Raw genomic sequence first — 20,633 nt, forward strand, 5'->3', positions numbered from 1 at the left:
CTCAAAGCTCGGTGAGTCCGAATGACTACTGACCGCGCTGCATACACACTACTGTTCCACTCACTGACTACACATGCAGTCAGGAGCCAATGTGCTGCCAATGGGAATAGGTTCAGTTCCCACTGAGCTGCGCCAATAGGTTAAGATGAACTGTGTCCCCCTAGGTATCAATCATGTGTCAACCATGTGATATGCGTAGCATGCAGGCAGAAAGTCAGAAACCAAAAAAAGATTAAAAAAAAAATTTGTGCTGAAGCAGGGACACACCTACACACTGCTGCCGACACACTAGTGTGTCCCGACACACAGTTTGGAAAGCACTGCCCTAAAGGGACTTAACATTTTAAAATGAAAATACTGTAATTTACTGCACGGAGTATTACTGTTTAACACCTTTGTAAAGAGGTTAACGGAGATTAAAACCCAACTTTCTTTCATGATTCATATAGAACATACAATTTTAAACAAATTTCCAATGTACTCATCAAATTTTTCATCTTTGTGTAAAACTTTGTTAAAAAGCACAAGTTCAGGGGTGTGCACGTGTCTGCAGCAGTTTTGCAACAATGTTATACATTAGCAAGAGCACTATTTCCTGTCATTTAGTTCTTCAGTCATGTGCACACTAGCTATCTAGATATCTCCAATAAAGAACAGAATAAAGCAAATTTAATAGAAGTGTTTTTTTTTTGTTTTTTTCTTTTAATTCTCAATCTGAATTATAAATGAAATTGTTTCATCTCACTTTAAAAACAGTTGGCCCCAAAGTTGTAATGGACTACTGGGATCTAACCTAACACAACTGATAAGCCGGTAACAAGATGTGGCTGGAGGCAGTTTTAGATCTTTTTAATAAAATCTATTTTGTGTTTTGAAGCAGAGATTAGTTCTGAGACTGAAAATATGAAATACAAGGAAATTAAAGAGTACTATATTTATAAAGATAGATAATCCCTTTATTACCCATTCCCGAGTTTTGCATAACAAACATGGTTATATTAATATACTACTTTACCTTTGATTACCTTGTACCTAAGCCTCTGCAGACTGCCTCATTATTTCAGTTCTTTTGATTCTTGCATTTTAGACAATCAGTCCTGACTCATAAATGACTCCATGGAAGTAAGCACAATGTTGTTAATATGGCACACATGACCTAGTGCTGCCTAGCTGTAAAAAAACTGTCAATTTACTGACATAAGATACAAGATAATGAACAGCGCTAAATAATGATCAACATACCCCTTGGATTAGGTAAAAAACTTTCCGTAAATAGAAGCAGGAACAGGACTCCCAGACGAGATGCTGCTGCACACCAACCTGTAGATTCCTCTCTCCCGGATAGACAGACGTAGCTATGAAGACAAAAAGGGACAGCGCAACTCGACTCAAGGTATAATTTATTAACATCCAAATGGACACACACATAGAAATGCACTTACAAGATGTAAGATAATAAAAAGCCCTCAAAAAATCAACAGTTCATAGACAAGCTCCGGACACTCCAGGTTCAAGAGTAGCGTCTTAGTAGCGGTCAATTACTTCCGGCGTCCGTTTGTAACTCCCGGGTAATCGGCACCTGTGAGCTGAATGCGCCAAAGGATCTCCGCCTGACGACACTCCCCTCCACCTACGGATGCCCTGCTGGATCAAAAAGACTCAACACTCTTGAAAAAGCCGGTGTGTGTAAACCGGCGAAACGCGTTGAGTCTTTTTGATCCAGCAGGGCATCCGTAGGTGGAGGGGAGTGTAGTCAGGCGGAGATCCTTTGGCGCATTCAGCTCACAGGTGCCGATTACCCGGGAGTTGCAAACGGACGCCGGAAGTAATTGACCGCTACTAAGACGCTACTCTTGAACATGGAGTGTCCGGAGCTTGTCTATTAACTTTTTTTGAGGGCTTTTTATTATCTTACATCTTGTAAGTGCATTTCTATGTGTGTGTCCATTTGGATGTTAATAAATTCTACCTTGAGTCGAGTTGCGCTGTCCCTTTTTGTCTTCATCATTACTGACATAAGAGGTGACCTTCAAGGGCTTAGAAATTGGCATATGAGCCTGTCTAGGTTTAGCTTTCAATGAAGAATAAAAAGAGAACAAAGCAATTTTAATGCTAAAAGTAAATTTGGAAAGCTGTTTAACATTGTATTCCCTATCTGAATCATGTTTTTGGTTTTTTATTTTGACTAGACTGTCCCTTTTAAACTAATCCAGTGAATGCTGCCTAAGCACCTTTATCTACAAAGGTTAAAAAGGTGCTACATACAATTTTGGCATCAACAGATAAAGCGGTAACTTTTCCTATAATTCATCGGCAAATTAAAGATTGGGGGGGGGGGTTACTTTTGGGTGAGCAATTAGTGTTTCCATGCTACCTGGAATGTTTTACTCTTGGCACCAGTTATATTCTCAACATAAGTTGACGAGTTAGAATACATTAGTTGAGTAAAAGATCTGCATGAAAAATACACAGCAATATTTTGCAAATCACAGCTTGAAACCCGGAGTTTCTCTCCATTTATGGTTCTTTAGGACTATTAAAGGGACATTAAACCCAAAAAAATTCTTTCATGATTCAGATAAAGGACACTATTTTTAAAGAGTTTCCAATTTACTTCTTTTTTTATTTTTTAGTCTCATGTTATTCTTTGTTGAAGAGACGACTAGGTAGGTAGTGTGCACATGCCTGAAGCACTACAAGACAGCAGGGGCACTAGATGGCAGCACCATTTCCTAATGTATAACATTGTTGCAAAACTGCTGCTATATAGTGCTGCAGACATGTGCACTCTTGAGCTTACATTTCTGCTTTTCCACAAAGGATAAACGAGAACTAAGAATTTGATAATAGAAGTAAATGATAAAGTTGTTTAAAATGTTGTGTTCTATCTAAATCATAAAAGAAAAAAATTGGGGTTTATGTCCCTTTAAGTGACACTACTCTTAGGCAATCACTTTAGTATGTAGCAGTCGGTTAAATTTGAATCATTATTGCATTTAATTTTTACATTGAAATTCTTCTATCAGATTTGCTTAGTTCTCTTAGTATGCTTTGTTGAAGAGTAAACCTTAGTAGGCTGATGGGCGCTCAGGAGTATGCATGTGACTTTAGCCATCTGGCAGCAGTGTTTTGCAACAATGTTTGTAGCAAAGTTATGCATAGTTGCAATTTCATGGTCTATCAATCCATTTAAACTTAAAGGGACAGTTTACTCAAATGTTCTGCCCTTTAATTTGTTCCCAATTATCCACTTTACCTGCTGGAGTGTATTAAATTGTTTACAAGTATTTCCTTTACCCTTATATTGGCATTTGAAATTGTTGATTTAGCATGTGGTATCCCCACCTATTAAAGTTTGTGGCCGCGCGTACCAGCTATAGATAAGCTTTGTAAACACAGCCAGCAGAAGAAATTACACTCCCAGTGGGATATAGCAGAGAAGGTAATACAATGTTGTTTTTCCATTGTTCTCTCAAAGTACTGGTGATTGTTTTAAGGACAGATATAAGATAAACAAGCAGGTATATGTACACAATGTGATAAAGTAATGAGATCTGATTATACCTACAAGCTCAACCCATTTTATTAGGTTGTGGCTTCAAAACACAAAATCAGATCTTTAATATTCACAAATAAGCCTTAAAAAGCTAATTTTCATACATTTTTTACTCTGCAGTTGGTAAAAAAAAGCAATTGTAAACACATTAAGGGAAAAACTATTTTACAGTATACTGTCTTTGTTAAACCTAATTGTATTCCGTTGCTTTAAGTGACGTACTGGGTAAAATGTTACTTTTGTAAAATGTTCTTGATTCCAGAGCCATGTAAGACGAGAAGAGATTGGAATCACCTACAGTATTGCCTTGTTTCTTGAAAACAAATGGGAAGACAGCAGATGGGGCATTACAAAACACACAATTATTAAAGAAATTACCTCACCCTTTATTCCTCAGCCTCCCACCATAACGAACGGTAAGATGCATATAATTAGCTTTAGGATCAGGTTGTTTTGTGTGTACTTACGTTTTTCATTCCTTTTTGTTAAGAAACTTATGTACCTTCACGAGTGTTTAATGTCACAATTGGTACTTTTCTCCCGGATGTCGTACTGGTGAACGTGACTGTTGGTCAGGTCACAAGGACAGTAGATGAGTGCAAGAAAGTGGGATACAATATATCTTCAATAATCAACACAAATGGAAGCATCACCTTTGTACTAAAAGTTCCATTTACTGATCCTGATGTTCAAATTAAGGTAATTGATACTGGTTTATTTTGTAGATTTAAAGAACATTAAACACTAAATGCTAGATAGAATAAAGCATTCAAAGAAAAGAGTCTAAAAAAATGAATCTACATGTTCTCAAAGTTAATTAGTAGTTTAAATATCGACAAAATAAGTGTAACGTTGTAGTGTCTAAAAAAGCAATGGGTGCTGCCATGTTGTAACTTAGTTTTCTTTCTCTGCTGAGGCCAATTATAGTTATAAATCAGTCACTAGAGTGCAACCTACACTGGAATGTTTAAAACACTTGATTGTAATATACTTTTGCTATTTATTTAGTCCCCCTTTCCTGTAGTTTAATTCAATTTTTTTTTTTAAATGATATACAATTTACCATTTTATATTACCATCTCTAAGTGTTAATGTCCCTTTAATTCTATAACCTCCTTTTCAGTTTGTGTCTGGCGAAAACCGTTCTTACACTCTAAACGTTACGTTTGGCTTCATTGTGGTTCCAAGTAAAGAGAGCTACAAATCTTCAGGTGTAATCATTTGCATAGTCCCAGACGCAGGTAAGTCAGCTGAAAGGCAATATTCAGGCATAACAGCAGCCCTCACAAACAGGGCTTTGGGTATACTAGTATGGTCTGCAAAGAGACTGCTGCTAAAGGAACTGCGCAATATACTTTTCAGCTGTAATAGCTGCACATGTCCGCTCTGTAACTAGCACTGCTGACTGGACCAGCAGTACTTCTGTGTGAACACTTTTTGCAGGGGTTAACTACATAGTAGTGCATGGTCAATTAGTCGATAAATTACATGAGCTAATTTGTTACAGCATGTAACTTATCAACTTTTATGGCCCTTTAAACACTTATGTATTACAACTGCCTAATGAAGTTCATTAACTCTTGTTTCTACCCCCACTATCTAGTGCCTCCTAGAATTATTGGTTCTTGTGATGCAATTTACTTAAACCTTATAATCGTCCGTGGCAATGTGGATGCAAACTGGCGCCCTTATATAAACAATCAGCCATTGACAACAGAATATGCAGCAAAAAATGGATATATCTTCAAGGAGAACAGCACAAACATCATGATTTCAGTACCTCGATTTTCCAGCTCTGTTATGCTTGATGTAAGGATTTAAGCTGTAGCTGTATCTTTAAATTTCCTTGTTGGCCACTGAAAATGTTGTTTGAATAAACCAAATAAACTATAGATTAAACTGATAATTTAAACAATAAACTAGAATAGATTTTTTTAAAAAAGCAAAATTGGGTATTGCAAATCAAGCAGTTAAGGAATACACCCATTGAAAAGCCTACTGGAATCCATGTTCCTGGTCTCTTATGCTGTGGCAAAATGAGGTGATTTTTTTTTTTTTTTGTACCTTTTTTTTTTTTAAATGTAATGTTTAAAGGGACACTGAACCCAATTTTTTTTTTCTTTCATGATTCAGAGAGCACGCAATTTTAAGCAACTTTCTAATTTACTCCTATTTTCAAATTTTCTTCATTCTCTTGGTATGTTTATTTGAAAAGCAAGAATTTAAGTTTAGATGCCGGCCCATTCTTGGTGAACAACCTGGGTTGTCCTTGCTGATTGGACAGCACCAATAAACAAGTGCTATTCATCTTTCTGAACCAAAATATTTCTGGCTCCTTAGCTTAGATGCCTTTTTCAAACAAAGATAGCAAGAGAGCGAAGAAAAAATAATAGGAATAAATTAGAAATTTGTTTAAAATTGCATGCTCTATCTGAATCATGAGAGAAGAATTTTGGGTTCAGTATCCCTTTAACTTAGGACTGAAATGCTTAATGTGACTTAGATGGAAATAATAAAAAAAAGCAGATCTAAGTCAGTTTTATATTCTCTCCTCCCCCACACACATGCTAAAGAACTTTAACTATCTAAATCTTTATTTTAGGATGTTGGTAGTGCTGGCATAAGTCTCAGACTTCCATTATCCCTGAAAGACAGTTCTACTGGACTTCCGATGAAAGATGTCTCTGTTTCTTGCAGTTATCCTGACAAACTTATTGGTAACTTACAGTAAGCAATTAATAAATCCTTATGTCACCCCATTCCTAAATATATATATATATATATAATTTATTTTTTTTCTCCAGAGTGTTTCCCAAATGGCACAATAACTGTTTTGGCTCTGAAAATAGCTGCAGTAACTAACATGGATGTATCAAAGCTGGTTTTAAGAGATAGATCCTGCAAACCAAATGAAGTAACAGATCAAGCGGCAAAATTTATATTTACAGCAAATCGGTGCGGTACGAGAAGAATGGTGAGTTACAACATTTAGGGTTAATAGTGTGTTTTTTCTTATTTATTTTTCTTTCTTGAAATTGTTTTGCAGTTTTACAACACCACTATGACCTATGACAATGAAGTCTTATACTTTGGTAGCGGAGGCACCAGCCCAACTTACAGGTGAGTGCTATGCATTGGTGTACTGCTTTTTAAATTACTGGTTGCAATAACTTGCGCTGGAAAAATCTTAGATTATGCAACACATTTAAGATGGGTAATCCTAAGATTATTGAATGTTAAAAATATAAATTCATAAATATACAATACAAATGTTTATTAAAATAGTAATTAGTCTCAATTCTATAAAGAATATGCGCAACAAAAGAAACTTTTCTTAAAACGGTTCAATTCATGCATGATGGATATAGTGAAAAATAACTCATTAATAGGGTTATGTCACTCTGTTTAGAAACCGTATATACGCGCTAGTTTTATTAACGATAATATGGTATTTTTATTCGTAATATGTCAAAGCTCTATACAAAGCTTAATTCGTAAACTTTTACAGTTATTTCCTTTTACCATTTAGAAGCAGCTCAGTGTTACCAACTCCCAGCAGAGCAATTGCAAGTTGATACTTAATTTGTACTTGAGATTTGTCCATGTGCAACTTTGCTTCCAAGTGACAAAAGAATATAGAGTGTAGGAGCGCTATAAGCTAAATAAGATAGTCTGGAGACCTCTTTACAATTTAACAAAAGTACATTTATTTAAAACATAAAAACATAATAAAAATATAGTATTCCAGAAATATAGATATGGGACGTCTCCCTGAATTTAAAATAAGCAATATTTGGTTATATAAAATACTCCTATAATGAGCTTTTTATGATCTTTCTAAGTGATTCCACCTTTCAAAATTTTTATTTTTCTTTATTCCACCTTAATAGTTTATTGCCGCAGTTTTAGTGGCTTTATTTTCTCGCGATGTTACTATTTTCGATCAAAAAGTAACAATGTCTATCTTCATAAATAAGTTGTTATAATGTAATTCACTTGTTTTTGTAATGTCTCTTGGTATTTTCTCTTATTGGTAAACTTGGCTGTAATAGGAATAGTTTAATAAATATATAAGGACGGGCTTACCGGGTCTTCTGACACATCTGTGTCTGAATTCAATGTATTTCTTACCGGTATGCGTTTTCTGCCTTTCCTCCTTGAATGGAGCAAGTATCGCTGCTATCGAAACCTAGACCACGCTCCTGCGTGTATGGGTCTTTTATTCTGCCGGCTTGAAGCAACTTTTACCCCTACAGTCTGGGTTCTGTGTTTTCCGGGCAGCCTCCTGAGACAGGTATTCGCGGTGCACGCCTCCAGCGTGTGTGTGAGAACTCTGACTTGGATTACAAACGGCCGTTTGTGTTAAACTCTCTTTCCCTCTACTTCTTTCAAGTCAGGGACTGACACACGATATCTGAGAGATAATCTGACTGGACATCTACTTAAACTACCCCACTTTGAAAGAAGTAGAGGGAAAGAGTTTAACACAAAGTGGGGTAGTTTAAGTAGATGTCCAGTCAGATTATCTCTCAGATATCGTGTGTCAGTCCCTGACTTGAAAGAAGTAGAGGGAAAGAGAGTTTAACACAAACGGCCGTTTGTAATCCAAGTCAGAGTTCTCACACACACGCTGGAGGCGTGCACCGCGAATACCTGTCTCAGGAGGCTGCCCGGAAAAGACAGAACCCAGACTGTAGGGGTAAAAGTTGCTTCAAGCCGGCAGAATAAAAGAGACCCATACACGCAGGAGCGTGGTCTAGGTTTCGATAGCAGGGATACTTGCTCCATTCAAGGAGGAAAGGCAGAAAACACATACCGGTAAGAAATACATTGAATTCATCAGACACAGATGTGTCAGAAGACCCGGTAAGCCCGTCCTTATACATTTATTAAACTATTCCTATTACAGCCAAGTTTACCAATAAGAGAAAATACCAAGAGACATTACAAAAACAAGTGAATTACATTATTACAACTTATTTATGAAGATAGACATTGTTACTTTTTGATCGAAAATAGTAACATCGAGAGAAAATAAAGCCACTAAAACTGCGGCAATAAACTATTAAGGTGGAATAAAGAAAAATAAATTTTGAAAGGTGGAATCACTTAGAAAGATCATAAGCTCATTATAGAAGTATTTTATATAACCAAATATTGCTTATTTTAAATTCAGGGAGACGTCCCATATGTGTATTTCTGGAATACTATATTTTTATTATGTTTTAAATAAATGTACTTTTGTTAAATTGTAAAGAGGTCTCCAGACTATCTTATTTAGCTTATAGCGCTGTTTTATCACTTTGAAATTTTACTCGGTAATCATAGGGAAGATTACCTGTGAAGGAGCTTTAAGATTAGATTCCAGGCGCAGTTTCTTGTATATCTATTTTCAACTTTGCTTCCAAGACGTTATAATCCCGTTCAGGAGATGCCTTCCCAGATGCACCCACTATCTGCAGAATTAGTGAATGTCAATTTTGATGCTAAAGTGCCCGGTTTCTAAAAATTCGATTAAAAACAGGGGCACTTTAATTCATCAATTTACATTTCACTCCTGTTAAGAAAAAAAAACGCCTTTTAAACATGACTGCCGCTCCAGCTTCCTCCACCCGTCGCAAAGCCTCTTCCAGGGTCTAAAATGAGGAATCCGGCTTCCTCCAATCACGGCGTTACATCAGACACTGATTCCCCCGGGGGGAAGCTGTGATTGGAGGATGACCTATCCATCATTTCTAACGTCAGAAATGGCTTGCAACGAACGGAGGAAGCTGGAGCTGCTGTCAAGATTAAAAGGTAAGAAAAAAAATTTGAATTTTTTTTTTTACACAACAGGAGTGAAATGTAAATTTTGATGAATTAAAGTGCCCCTGTTTATCAATTTTTTTTTTTTTTTTTTTAAAAACCGGGCACTTTAGCATCAAAATTGACATTGCCTTTAAACTCCAGTGTAGAGTGGTGTCCACAGGTGAATCGTAAAGAGTACTGCCGGTGTGCATACCTGTCTAAGACAAATGCGGGGTGATGTCCTCCCAGAAAATTGGTCCTATTCTGGGAGGACGTCATCCTGCATTTGTTGACGTGTCTTGGACGGGCACAGACACCGGCAGTCCTTTACGATTCACCTGTGGATTACCACTACACTGAAGGAGTAATTGCTCTCGCGGAAAGTTGCTAAAGCAGAGCTTCTTCTAAAAGGGAATAACTGTAAAAGTTTACGAATTAAGTGTTGATAGATATTGGATTAGGAATAAAATACCATATTACCTTTTAATAAAAAAAGCTCATATAAGAATAGTTTCTAAACAGTGACATAACCCTATTAAGGACTATATAAATGTATCACTTTTTTTGTAGATCATGCATGATCAGGGAAAGTACAGACCTTAGTGAAGAACACAAAGGTAAATTTCAAATTAAAAACATCAAACACTCTTTACCGAGAGGAAGTGGATGCATGGTGAAATAGCCATCTAGCAGGCAGTGAAGGAGTTTAAACGTGCATGAGACATAAGGCTATCCTAGATATAAGATAAGGCCAGGAACTAATGAAAGTATTAAGAAAATTGGGCAGACTAGATGGGCCGAATAGTTATCTGCCGACACATTCTATGTTTCTATAAGTCAGAGCAGCACTTTGCTGTCAAATGGGCCACACGTTGGACAAGCTTGATCTAGTTCCACAAGTACAAATTTATCTGATTAAACAAGTTTAAAAAACATTTATATAGACTGCTTGTGGTATACTGGTATGTTTTCAAAATTCTTAGTTTTTTTTTGGTTGTATTGAGTCTGCAACTCCTGACTAAAGCTACCCACCTTGATAATCGCATGATCATCATGGTTGGTTACTTGGTTAGGTAAGGTTTGTCAGAGTAGACAGTGGTCTACTCAGACACCAGCAACGTGCTGCCCCACAGATCAAGGAATCTTGACAAGTCACGACTAATGGGTGGTTGACACAGGCTGCACTGCAGGCAGCTTGCTTCTTCCCTCTTTCACTCACTTTCCCGCTACTGAGCGGCATCAAGGAGTCAGGACCAGCATTCATCTGTCCTTGTCCTCCCTGCCGCAAAACAGGTGGCAGACACTGCAAGGACCAGTCATGGACACCAGTGTCTGTGTACAGACACCTTGCCTATCCCTGTGTATGATTAAAACTTTTTATAAGTTTTAAGAAAAGGTTTTTTTTTTTTTTTTGTTGCACATAATCTTTACAGAATTGATTGAGAAATTACTATTAAACATTTGCATTGCATATTTTTAAAATCTTAATCTTGAATAGTTATATTTTAAGCCTCCTTTTGTAGTGGGGGGCGCACTCAATTTTAGTTTCTGTATTTATCCAATTAGTGTACTTCTTACCAGTCTATGTGTTAAAGTGATGTTTTTTGGGGATGGGAAAATTATACTTATTTTTGAAGCGCCAACATATTCCACAGCGCTGTCCATAGGTACAATGAGAGAAAACTTGTAAGACAGGATAAAATATACAAACACATACAGGAGAAATTGAGGGCCCTATTCCCTTGGGAACTTAAAATCTAGAAGGGTAGAAGGTTGAGAAACAGGAGGGGAGGACTGGAAGATTGAGAGAGGTTAATGCAGAGTTAGATGAGGGAAATGTTAGGTAAGTGAAATTAATTTGAGTTGGGTGGTAGGCTTCTCCAAACAAGTCTTCAGGGAGCATTTAAAGGAAGAAAGATTAGGGCAAAGCTTGACTGCACGAGGGAGTGTTCCAGAGGGTAGGTGCTGCATGGCAGAAGTCCTTCAGTCTAGCATGGGAAGAGGTGATAGTCGAAGATGCAAGGAGCAGGTAATTGTTGGATCTTAGTGGGTGGGATGGAGTATACTTTGTTAGAGAGGATAGTGGAGAGCAGCATTGGTGAGAGCTTTGTATGCAAGGGTGAGAATTTTGAATTTAATTCTGCTGTGAATGGGGAGCCAATGAAGGGACTCGCAGAGGTGCAGCAGATACAGAGCGACATAGGATGGATTGAAGAGGCAGGAAAGAGGAAGGCCAGTAAGTAGTCAAGTCAGGAAATAACAAGGGAGTGAATTTGCTTTGTGGTATTGGCTCTCAGAAAAAGGGCAAATCTCGTAAATATTGCGTAGGTGGTTGCTGCAGGATGTAGAAAGCGATTGTATGTGGGGGACGAAGGATAGATTTGAGTCAAGTGTAACTCTGAGGCAGCTGACTTGGTGCGATGGAGAAATGGTAATGCCGTTGACAGGAATGGAAAAGTCAGAAGTCAGCATAGAGCTTGAGGGGGGGGGTTTAAAAGGAGCTCAGTCTTGGACATGTTAATCTTTAGGTGGTGAGAGGTCATCCAGGAAGAATACCGGATAGGCAGTCACAGACACAGGGAGAGAGCACAGGGGTAGATCTGGGTGTCCTCAGCATAGAGGTGATATTTGAAGCCATAACTTAAGTTTACTAAGTGAAGTATAAATGGAGAAGAGTAGAGGACCCAGAACAGATCCTTGAGGTACTTGACAGGCATTGGAGAGGAGTTGCCGGCAAATGACACAAAGACCTGTGAGAAAGAAAGATAGGAGTGAATCCAAGAGCAGTGTCAGAGGCCAAAAGAGCTAAGGGTCTGTAGGAGGAGCGGGTGGTCAACTGTCAAAGGCAGCTGAGGTCAAGTAAGATGAGTATAGAGTAGTGACCAATACTTTTAGCAGAGAGATCATTAGTAACCTTGGTAAGGGCAGTCTCAGTTGAGTGGGGCGGAATCCAGATTGCAGGGGGTCAAGCAAGGAGTTGGACAGTAAGTGGGTTAGGTTATTGTAAACTAGTTTTTCAAGGAGTTTTGATGTTGGTGGAAGCAGTGACATGGGGTGGTAGCTTCCAGGAGAATTAGGGTCGAGGAAAGGGTTTTTTGAGTGTGGGAGTGCATGTTTGAAAGATGGGAATGAACCGGTAGAGAGGTTGAAGATGTGAGGGTGGAAGACAGGAAGGGTATAAGATGGAAAGGGTCGAGTGGGCAGGTAGTGAGGCATGAGGAAGATGGTAATGAAGAAACTTAATTCTCAGTGGCTGGATGGAAGATGCAGAGGCAGTAACTGGGCCTGTTGGTATATTGCAGGTTGGTGTTGGGATGTTGCTTCGGATAGTATGTGTTTTTTAAAAAAATAGTAGTATGCCAGGTCTTGAGCACTAAAGACAGACTGGGGGTGAGCAGGTGGGTAGAGGAGAGTTAAGGTGGAGAAGAGTTCTGTGTCTTTTTCCAGACCTGCTCAGCAGTACGGGAGCATTTTTGCAAATAGCATGTTTGCTGAGAGCGCCAGGGCTGTGACTGATGGCGTGATTTGTGCGTTTGGGGAGGGGCAACTGTCTAGTGCAGAGGAGAGTGTTGATACTTAAGCTAAGGAATAGCAAGCCTCTAAATGCTTAGGTTACAGATGAAGGCCGCAGTATAATTAGTAACCTACTACTGGAGAGGGCTGTAAGTTAACCTCACCATATTAATCTAGTCTGAATTTAATTCTGTAAATAAGATTTTCCTATAGGGAACAAACGGTTCTAGTACTTCATTAACTGGTATGTTTGAAATAAAATTCACTTGTAGACTTCAGCTAGACTGCATTCATATCTGAGTTGTGTGTTTTTTTTTTTTTTTTTAATTAAACTAGAAATCGCTTGACCTCACGGAACCTATGTTTATTTATTCATATGTATCCAATGCATTTCTTGATTTGTGTGTCTTAAACTATTTTTTTTTTTAAAAAAGAAGAAATCTCGAAGTTAAAACATTAGTGCTCTTTGTAGAATTGTTCATTCCCACTTAGAATGTGTTTTATTGACACTTTGCCAAGACTTATTGAAGCCCTTTACTTTTCACTAGGCTTCAGTTTACATGTGATTACTCCACAAATGGAACAGTGATTGTCCAGTATGGCTTTGATTTAAATCCTACACTTGCTGGTATGACGGAATATGGCTCACTTGCTTTGGTCATGAGTTTAAGTAAAGGTAAGACATTATCAAACTGTTTCTAGAGGATACATTTACTGTTATACAGCTCTCATATCTTTGAGTGAGCTACCTACAGTCTAGATGTGGGCTGATCATGGTCAGTGATAGGCAAAATAATTGGGGAGAAAAAAACTAAATACCATTTAAGATTCTCTGATCCTACTATTACTTTGTCAGTGCCATACGTATATTACACTGCACATAATCATTGGCCCTATAGCATTTTTGTCATCACATAAAACCCTGGAAATTAAGCCCTTTACCTTAACAGCTACTTAATTGTGGCTGCCGTTTTGTTTTCTCCCTGCTAGTTTTGTCTCCAAAAGAACTTGCGTTACAAAAAAAGCTCTTGCCATAGATTGCTTACTCATGGGCTGACAGAGTAATTGTAGCAAATCTATACATATATGGCATGTGTGTTACGGGTATATCCAGGTAATTCTAGTAGTACCTGGGTAAAACTGACATTACCCATCGGTTCTGGGTAAAACCCAATGTAATTGTCATACATCTGGCTTTACCCAGTAATTGTAGGATTACTAAAACTTTTAGATAAAGCTTCACAAATAAATATGGTGCACTGTAATTCTCCCCCCTCCCCATTACCTGGGTAAAGAGATGATCTTACATTGGGCTTTACCCAGAGCTACTGGGTAACGTCAGTTTTGTGTTTTCTATTGAAAGATAAATTGTGTTTACAAACGGACCACCTACCAGTTTCTTGGGCTCAAGATTACCGTACACATTTTTTTTTTTTTTTTTTTTATATATATATATATACATGGATAAGGAACCATTTCTTTGAAATGGTTCCAACTTAAAGCTGAACTTCTATGAAGTACAGACCTTATCACTTTTTTACACAGAGCATAAACGGCTATCTTGTGTACAAAAATAAATCTAAAGTTAAATTTTCAACTCTTATAACAAGTTATTTGAGAAATTAAGGGGAAATGATTTCTACAGTATGCTGTCCCTTTAAACTTGATTAGTCAAAATGGTCAGTTACTATGCTGTGTTCTCCCCAGGACCTTTTTTTATAGAGGGTGCACTACCTATCTTAACTGTTAGCCAATGTTATGCTTAATTTGTGCTAAAAAAATTGGACATTTGTATCATTAAATTTGTTAAAAGCAATTAATTTGACAATGATATAATAGAAAATATTACTGCCCCCACCTGGCTACTTCATAAAGCCAGCCAGCAAGATTTTCTATGGGGCACACTATGGCATTTTGTTCTAAGACATTTAATTTCTTAACTAGATAATTCATACAATATCTTCTATAAAGATATGGAATATCCAGTAGTGAAATTCTTGCGGGAACCTTTGTACTTTGAAGTGGCCCTCCTGCAAAGTATAGATCCTCGACTTGAGCTCTTTTTGGAGGACTGTTGGGCTACAACCTCCCCTGACAGGAACAGTTTTCCCCAGTGGGATATTGTGGATAACAGGTATAAACTAACCAGAATTAATTCACAAACTTGTCCCAGTTCAAATTTTTGATAGATTGAAAAACGAAATTTTTGTTATAGCTGTGAGTTTGCAGAGAGCGACAAGACTATCTTTCATCCAGTGACTGCAAATACTAGAGTGATGTTCCCAAGTCACCTTAAAAGATTTGAAGTGAAAATGTTTACCTTTGTACAAGACGACGCCTACTTGGGAGAGGTGAGCATAGTGTTGCCTAAATAGCTTCTTCCAAGAGAAGGAATCCTTTAGAGATGCCTCTGACAAATAAACTAAAACAAATTTAATGTAATAAAATTCATTTTTTATATCATTATTCAGAGAATACATTTTAAAATGTTTCAAATTTACTTCTATTAAATTTGTCATGTTCTCGTGTAGCATACACATGCCTGAAGCACAACATGAAGGGGAACAGTGCTGCCATCTAGTGCTCTGCTTGCTAATGTATAACATTGCAGCACTATATGGTAGCAGTTTTGCAACACATGCACACTCCTGAGCTTACCTTCCTGCTTTTCAACAAAGGATAACAAGAAAACAAAGAAAATTGGATAATAAAAGAAAATTGGAAAGTAGTTTTAGAATTGTATGTTCTATCTGAATTATGAAATAAAAATATAGGGGTCTGTGCCACTTTAAACTTATGATTCAGATAGTGTAATTTTTGAAGGCCGGGGGTCTTTATATTTAGTTTTGTTAAACATAATTTTTTCCCCTTGGTACCAGTTGAACATTAACTCTTCCCTAGGAGAGCATACCTTGAAAAGCTCCAAGTCTTTTGATAACCACCACTTAAAAAGGATATAAAACACAAGATTCAGATATTTCCTTAATTCTCTTGGTATCCTTTGTTGAAGGAGCAGCAGTGCACTACTGAGAGCTAGCTGAACACAGGTGAGACTAGATGCTAATTACCCCATCAGTAGCTAGCTCACAGTAGTGCATTGCTGCTCCTGAGCCTTCCTAGGTATGTTTATCAAAGGATACAAAGAGAACAAAGCAAATTAGTTAACTTAACTTGAAAGTTGTCTAAAAATGCATGCTCTGTCAGAATCGTGAGTTGGTTTCCTGTTCCTTTGAGTAAAAGAACAATGTTAAACTAGTAGGTAGCTTCTGTTTATTTAATGGTCATTTGATACATTAAATGAGCAAAAAAGTGTGTGTGTGGGGGGGTGTCTTGGAGGGGTTTTTTTTGCGGGGGGGGGGGTCCCCCAACAAAGCCAATCAGATTCATATACATTGAACTCTTGCACATGCTTAGTGGGAGCTGGTGCCGCAGAGTGAATATAAAAATGCTCTGCACAATTTGATATCGAAAGGAAATTTTCTCATTTACTATTAGCAGCCATTGTTTAGTTTGTAAAAATACCTGTAGAGGGTAATTGAATAAGCTGTGTTATTGCAAATAAATCAGGATGCAAGAGCTGCTGTCTTGTTGGGCTCATGACTGAGAAACTACACCACTTCAGTCTGCATAGAATAAAATACATCCACTAAAACCAGTTTCCTATCCAACAAAGAATTACAACCCAATTTTTCTAAGATCCAAATAGAGGACACATCCATTGTTTTTCCATTATCTATATTATGTATTTCTCCAAACAATTGGGGACAGAAGATGTACAACAGACTGCGCAAACAAGGCTGTATGAAACATAGGCTTGTTAGTGAGTATGTAATAGGGTTTCTACACAGCCTTGTTTAGGTGTTTTTTATCTATCCTGAATTGTCCTCTGTATAAGAAAGATAAAGGGAAACTTATGTTTAAACATGGTGGGGCCTTTATTTTATAGAAACATGACATCTACATTTGGCAGCTAACGAAACTGCCAAATGTATAAGGTGGCGGCCACTTGCAAAAATTTGTCTTTTCAGAGCCAGATTTATTTGGTGAAAGTGCAACACTAAGAGTTGTGCAAAACCAGATCTTGGTGTAAGATGAGATGAGTGAAGTCAGGCATAGGTCAAAGGGGAAAGCAACTAGGTACTGAGGCTGGGTGGAGCAGGCTCAAAGCGGTAGACTAACTGCAAAGCATCAAGAAAGAAAAAAAGCTGTTACTGAGAAACAGTTAAAAGTAAAACACTCTATTGCAAAAATAGGTTAAAAAGCACCATGGAAAAGGCCAATCTTACAAGTTTTTTTGTGCCGCAACAGGGCACTTGGTCATAGATAATACTCGCAGGTAATATTGCCTAAATTTAATGATTTCCTCCAATCATGTTACAACACTCGTTATTGGATACAATATTATCTCATGGGTAAATTAACACTTCATTGCCTTTTCATAGTGAAAAGTTAAATATAAGAGCTAAAAAAATAAAAACAAAAACCTGATGGCAACAAAATTGCGCCAAGTTAATGATCAATGGTTTAATAAGTTACAATATATCAGACAGATCTTAGTGTGTTGCACTTTCACAAGAAATCGACTCCAAAAAGCTGAACGCCGCAAACGGGAACAGCCACACGTTTAGCAGCTCAATAAACTGCTGAATGCAAATGTCTAATAGAAACTAAAACTTTACACTTCTATCTTCAATATACCTATTCTAATGGTAATCATTGGTTTGCGTACATGTTTAATATCATGTCTAAAATACCATTTAGTTAAATGTAAACTTAATTAAGTTAATGTATAATGAAACACATTTACAATATATTCGTTTTGACTCCTTTTGCATGTAATTCTCTCAATTGAGGAATTTCTATTTCTCAGAGCCTGAAATGCACCCTGCTGACTTCTCAAGACTAACCCTTATACATATCTGTCCCTAGTGGCTTTAGCAGATAACTGTAAAACCATTTGTTTTTATACTGACTACAGCTAACCTTGTTCTCCAGACTAAAATCCTGATTGGCTCCTTTAAATAAGGCAAATGGTGAGTGGACTTTTGCTATTGAGAATTTCAACAATTGCAGGTTTCTATATCGGGGTTTTCAAACCAGGCCAGATTTTCAGGATTACCTATGGTGAGCAGGTAAAATTACAATGTTTTCTAATTGGCTGATTTCATCTGTGATCAAGTAAAGATATCCTAAAAATCAGGCCTGTTGGAGAGACCAGAGGACAGGTTTGAAAACCCATAATAAAGTATTAACCGCTATATAAAGCTTGTATGCATAATCTATGAAGATGTGGTTTAATGGTCTGTTTAATACTTTTTGTATAGATGTATTTTCATTGCAATGTGGTGATTTGCAATAGCGAGCAACAATCTTCAGATCCACTGTGTACAAAATCTTGTATCCCTGCGAAGCAGAGAATAGGTGAGTAGGTTTTGCAGATAGTCTTTATTTTTCTGCAAGCTAAAACATGAGGGGGTTATTGGATATGGATATAGACTGTATGGACTGTTTAGAAGTTGCTGAGTGTAAGGATACTTGGAGTAATTTTGCCTACCTGACTTAGAGGTAGGTTAAAATAGGCCCTGGAATATTCTCTAGACTATTGGGTTAGTGGCTGAACTATCTTAGATAGATCTTTATCTGAAGTTGGCAATGCATGCAGGTTCTCTCCTTTATGGGCCTGGCCATAATTTTTAAAGCTTACATGTCGGTTGATAACATTTCCTCCTCTCTCCACTAGGGCGCAGTGTTCATCCAAGTAATAAGTATGGATATGTCTCTTCAGGCATGATATTACCTGAAGACCCACGGATCGCCGCACAATGTAAGCAAGTTGTAACAAAGGAAAAACGCAGCCTAAATGTTTCACTCCTTTAGCATAATGTACCTTAGATGTTCATGAAGGTCTAGTTCTGGTGAACATGCTAGAGCATAGGTGGATAAAACCTAGACTTGTTTATGGCTCTTAAAGTGATTGTACATATGGGTGTTTTTAAAACTCTAGGATGTATCTGTGCAATAAATAGGGACCTTAATTCATGTTTAACTGAATGTACAATCAAACTTACTTTATTTTTTTGCTCCTTATACTAAAATAACCCCCTCTGGCCGCTCCCACAGCAAAACTATTATATATTTTTGACATTTCCACCATTAAACCAATAGCTGCCATATGACTAAGTATCCCACTCGAGTGTCTTCTTACAGCATCCCAGCATTGCATGGCAAAGGGTTGAATGATTTAACTACCCTTGACACAGCCTGCAATGGATGTAGAATGCTGCCATGCCTAGGGTTGCCACCTCAGCCATGTTTTCCTGGACTCTTATGAGTTACACATGCTGCAGGGTGTGCAGGGAGGAACATGTATTGTGTTTCTGGACAGCACTATTCATATTACTCCCTGTATACCCTGCAGCATGTGTAGCCTATAAGTGTTCTGTATTTTAAGGGACGGGTGACAACCCTAGCCATGCCGCAAGGACCTTACCTGCACATGGTTGTGTGCTATAAAACAAAAGGTTTGTGATGCAGCCAGAACTTCAGGGCTCGCTATTGTGTTCAGCCCCAGTGAGATTAGCATACATCTAATTTGAAGTCCCACTGCTGCCCATGCTTATAGTTTGGCCCTGGTGAAGGGAGAAACACAGAATAGTGTGCCCTGAAACTTTGGCAGCACCAACTAAACATGAACTGTAAAAGGACAGTACACATGTGTTAACCAGTTCTTCCACAATAAAGTACAGGAAACATGAGCAAAATAAGTCCATTAGGATATATATATATATATATATATATATATATATATATATATATATATATATATATATATATATATATATATATATATTATATATATATATATATATATATATATATATATATATATATATATATATATATATATATAATATATATATAAATCCAGTCTAAACTTAGAAGCTCCCAATATAGCACTGCTAATGAGGTTAGGCTGGTAGCACCCACTGAAATGGGCTGAGAAAGCAGGAGGAGCAGATGTTGTCCCCCTTCAAATGAAGACATTCTACAAACTGAAGCCAGCGGGAGTCTGTAGACATCAGTATGCATCTAAAACTTTGGGCTTGGTTAGGAGTCTGTTTCTACATATGTATACTTTTGCTGATTCACTCTCAGATAACTTATATAAATGGATAATTTACAAAAGTATGCAAATAAAAATCTATTGTAAAATATCACTTAACCATTTAATAGCTGATCGCAAACTTTTTAAATCACACAATTCGTATTTTTATTTTTTATAGCAGATCAGTCTTTATTTAATGGACAAATGTTTATTTAAACTCTTGTTGTTTATTGGCCTGAGTTTAGCAAATCCAGTGAAGTCCATTGAGCTAATTTTGAAAAGCATTTTTGTTCTATTAGTCCCATGCTGTGGCCAATTAGGGGCAGATGTAAATTAGATCCTTTTCCTGCTTAGATCAGTAGAGTAGCTAATGGTCTCATTAATAAACCCATCAAGAATAAAGCAAGCGTTAGGTTGTTACATGTATAAAATATTGAGTGAGAGGTTCATTAAAAGCTATTGGCTTTCAAGCAATCTTCTAAACAGTATATGGTCCATGCAAATAATGGATAGAACGTATGTGGTCTAACACCTGGGCAGAGTGAAAAAACTGACACAAATAGGGCAAGGTATTGAATGTACATTACATTTTTATTTATTGTAAACTAAAACGCAATATAAAAGTTTGTTCAGTGTTATCTTTTTATTCCATTTTTTTTTCTTCTTTCAGAT

At 37.3% G+C, this 20,633-nt stretch overlaps 1 protein-coding gene across 1 annotated transcript in view; it reads left to right on the forward strand.

Annotated features, from left to right (window-relative positions):
• The window catches only part of LOC128657011 (uncharacterized), a 43,451-nt gene extending 24,453 nt beyond the window's left edge, over positions 1 to 18,998 (forward strand). The window contains exons 10-22 of the mRNA XM_053711234.1: positions 3,819 to 3,972; positions 4,047 to 4,255; positions 4,680 to 4,797; positions 5,160 to 5,365; positions 6,159 to 6,273; positions 6,361 to 6,530; positions 6,603 to 6,676; positions 13,405 to 13,532; positions 14,801 to 14,990; positions 15,072 to 15,207; positions 18,181 to 18,277; positions 18,597 to 18,653; positions 18,910 to 18,998. Coding sequence (XP_053567209.1) covers positions 3,819 to 3,972; positions 4,047 to 4,255; positions 4,680 to 4,797; positions 5,160 to 5,365; positions 6,159 to 6,273; positions 6,361 to 6,530; positions 6,603 to 6,676; positions 13,405 to 13,532; positions 14,801 to 14,990; positions 15,072 to 15,207; positions 18,181 to 18,277; positions 18,597 to 18,653; positions 18,910 to 18,998 — 1,743 coding nt within the window. The remainder of the gene's footprint in view (positions 1 to 3,818; positions 3,973 to 4,046; positions 4,256 to 4,679; positions 4,798 to 5,159; positions 5,366 to 6,158; positions 6,274 to 6,360; positions 6,531 to 6,602; positions 6,677 to 13,404; positions 13,533 to 14,800; positions 14,991 to 15,071; positions 15,208 to 18,180; positions 18,278 to 18,596; positions 18,654 to 18,909) is intronic.
• The last annotated feature ends 1,635 nt before the right edge of the window (positions 18,999 to 20,633 follow it).

This window comes from Bombina bombina, chromosome 4 (assembly GCF_027579735.1).
Source record: "Bombina bombina isolate aBomBom1 chromosome 4, aBomBom1.pri, whole genome shotgun sequence".
Classification (NCBI taxonomy): domain Eukaryota; kingdom Metazoa; phylum Chordata; class Amphibia; order Anura; family Bombinatoridae; genus Bombina; species Bombina bombina.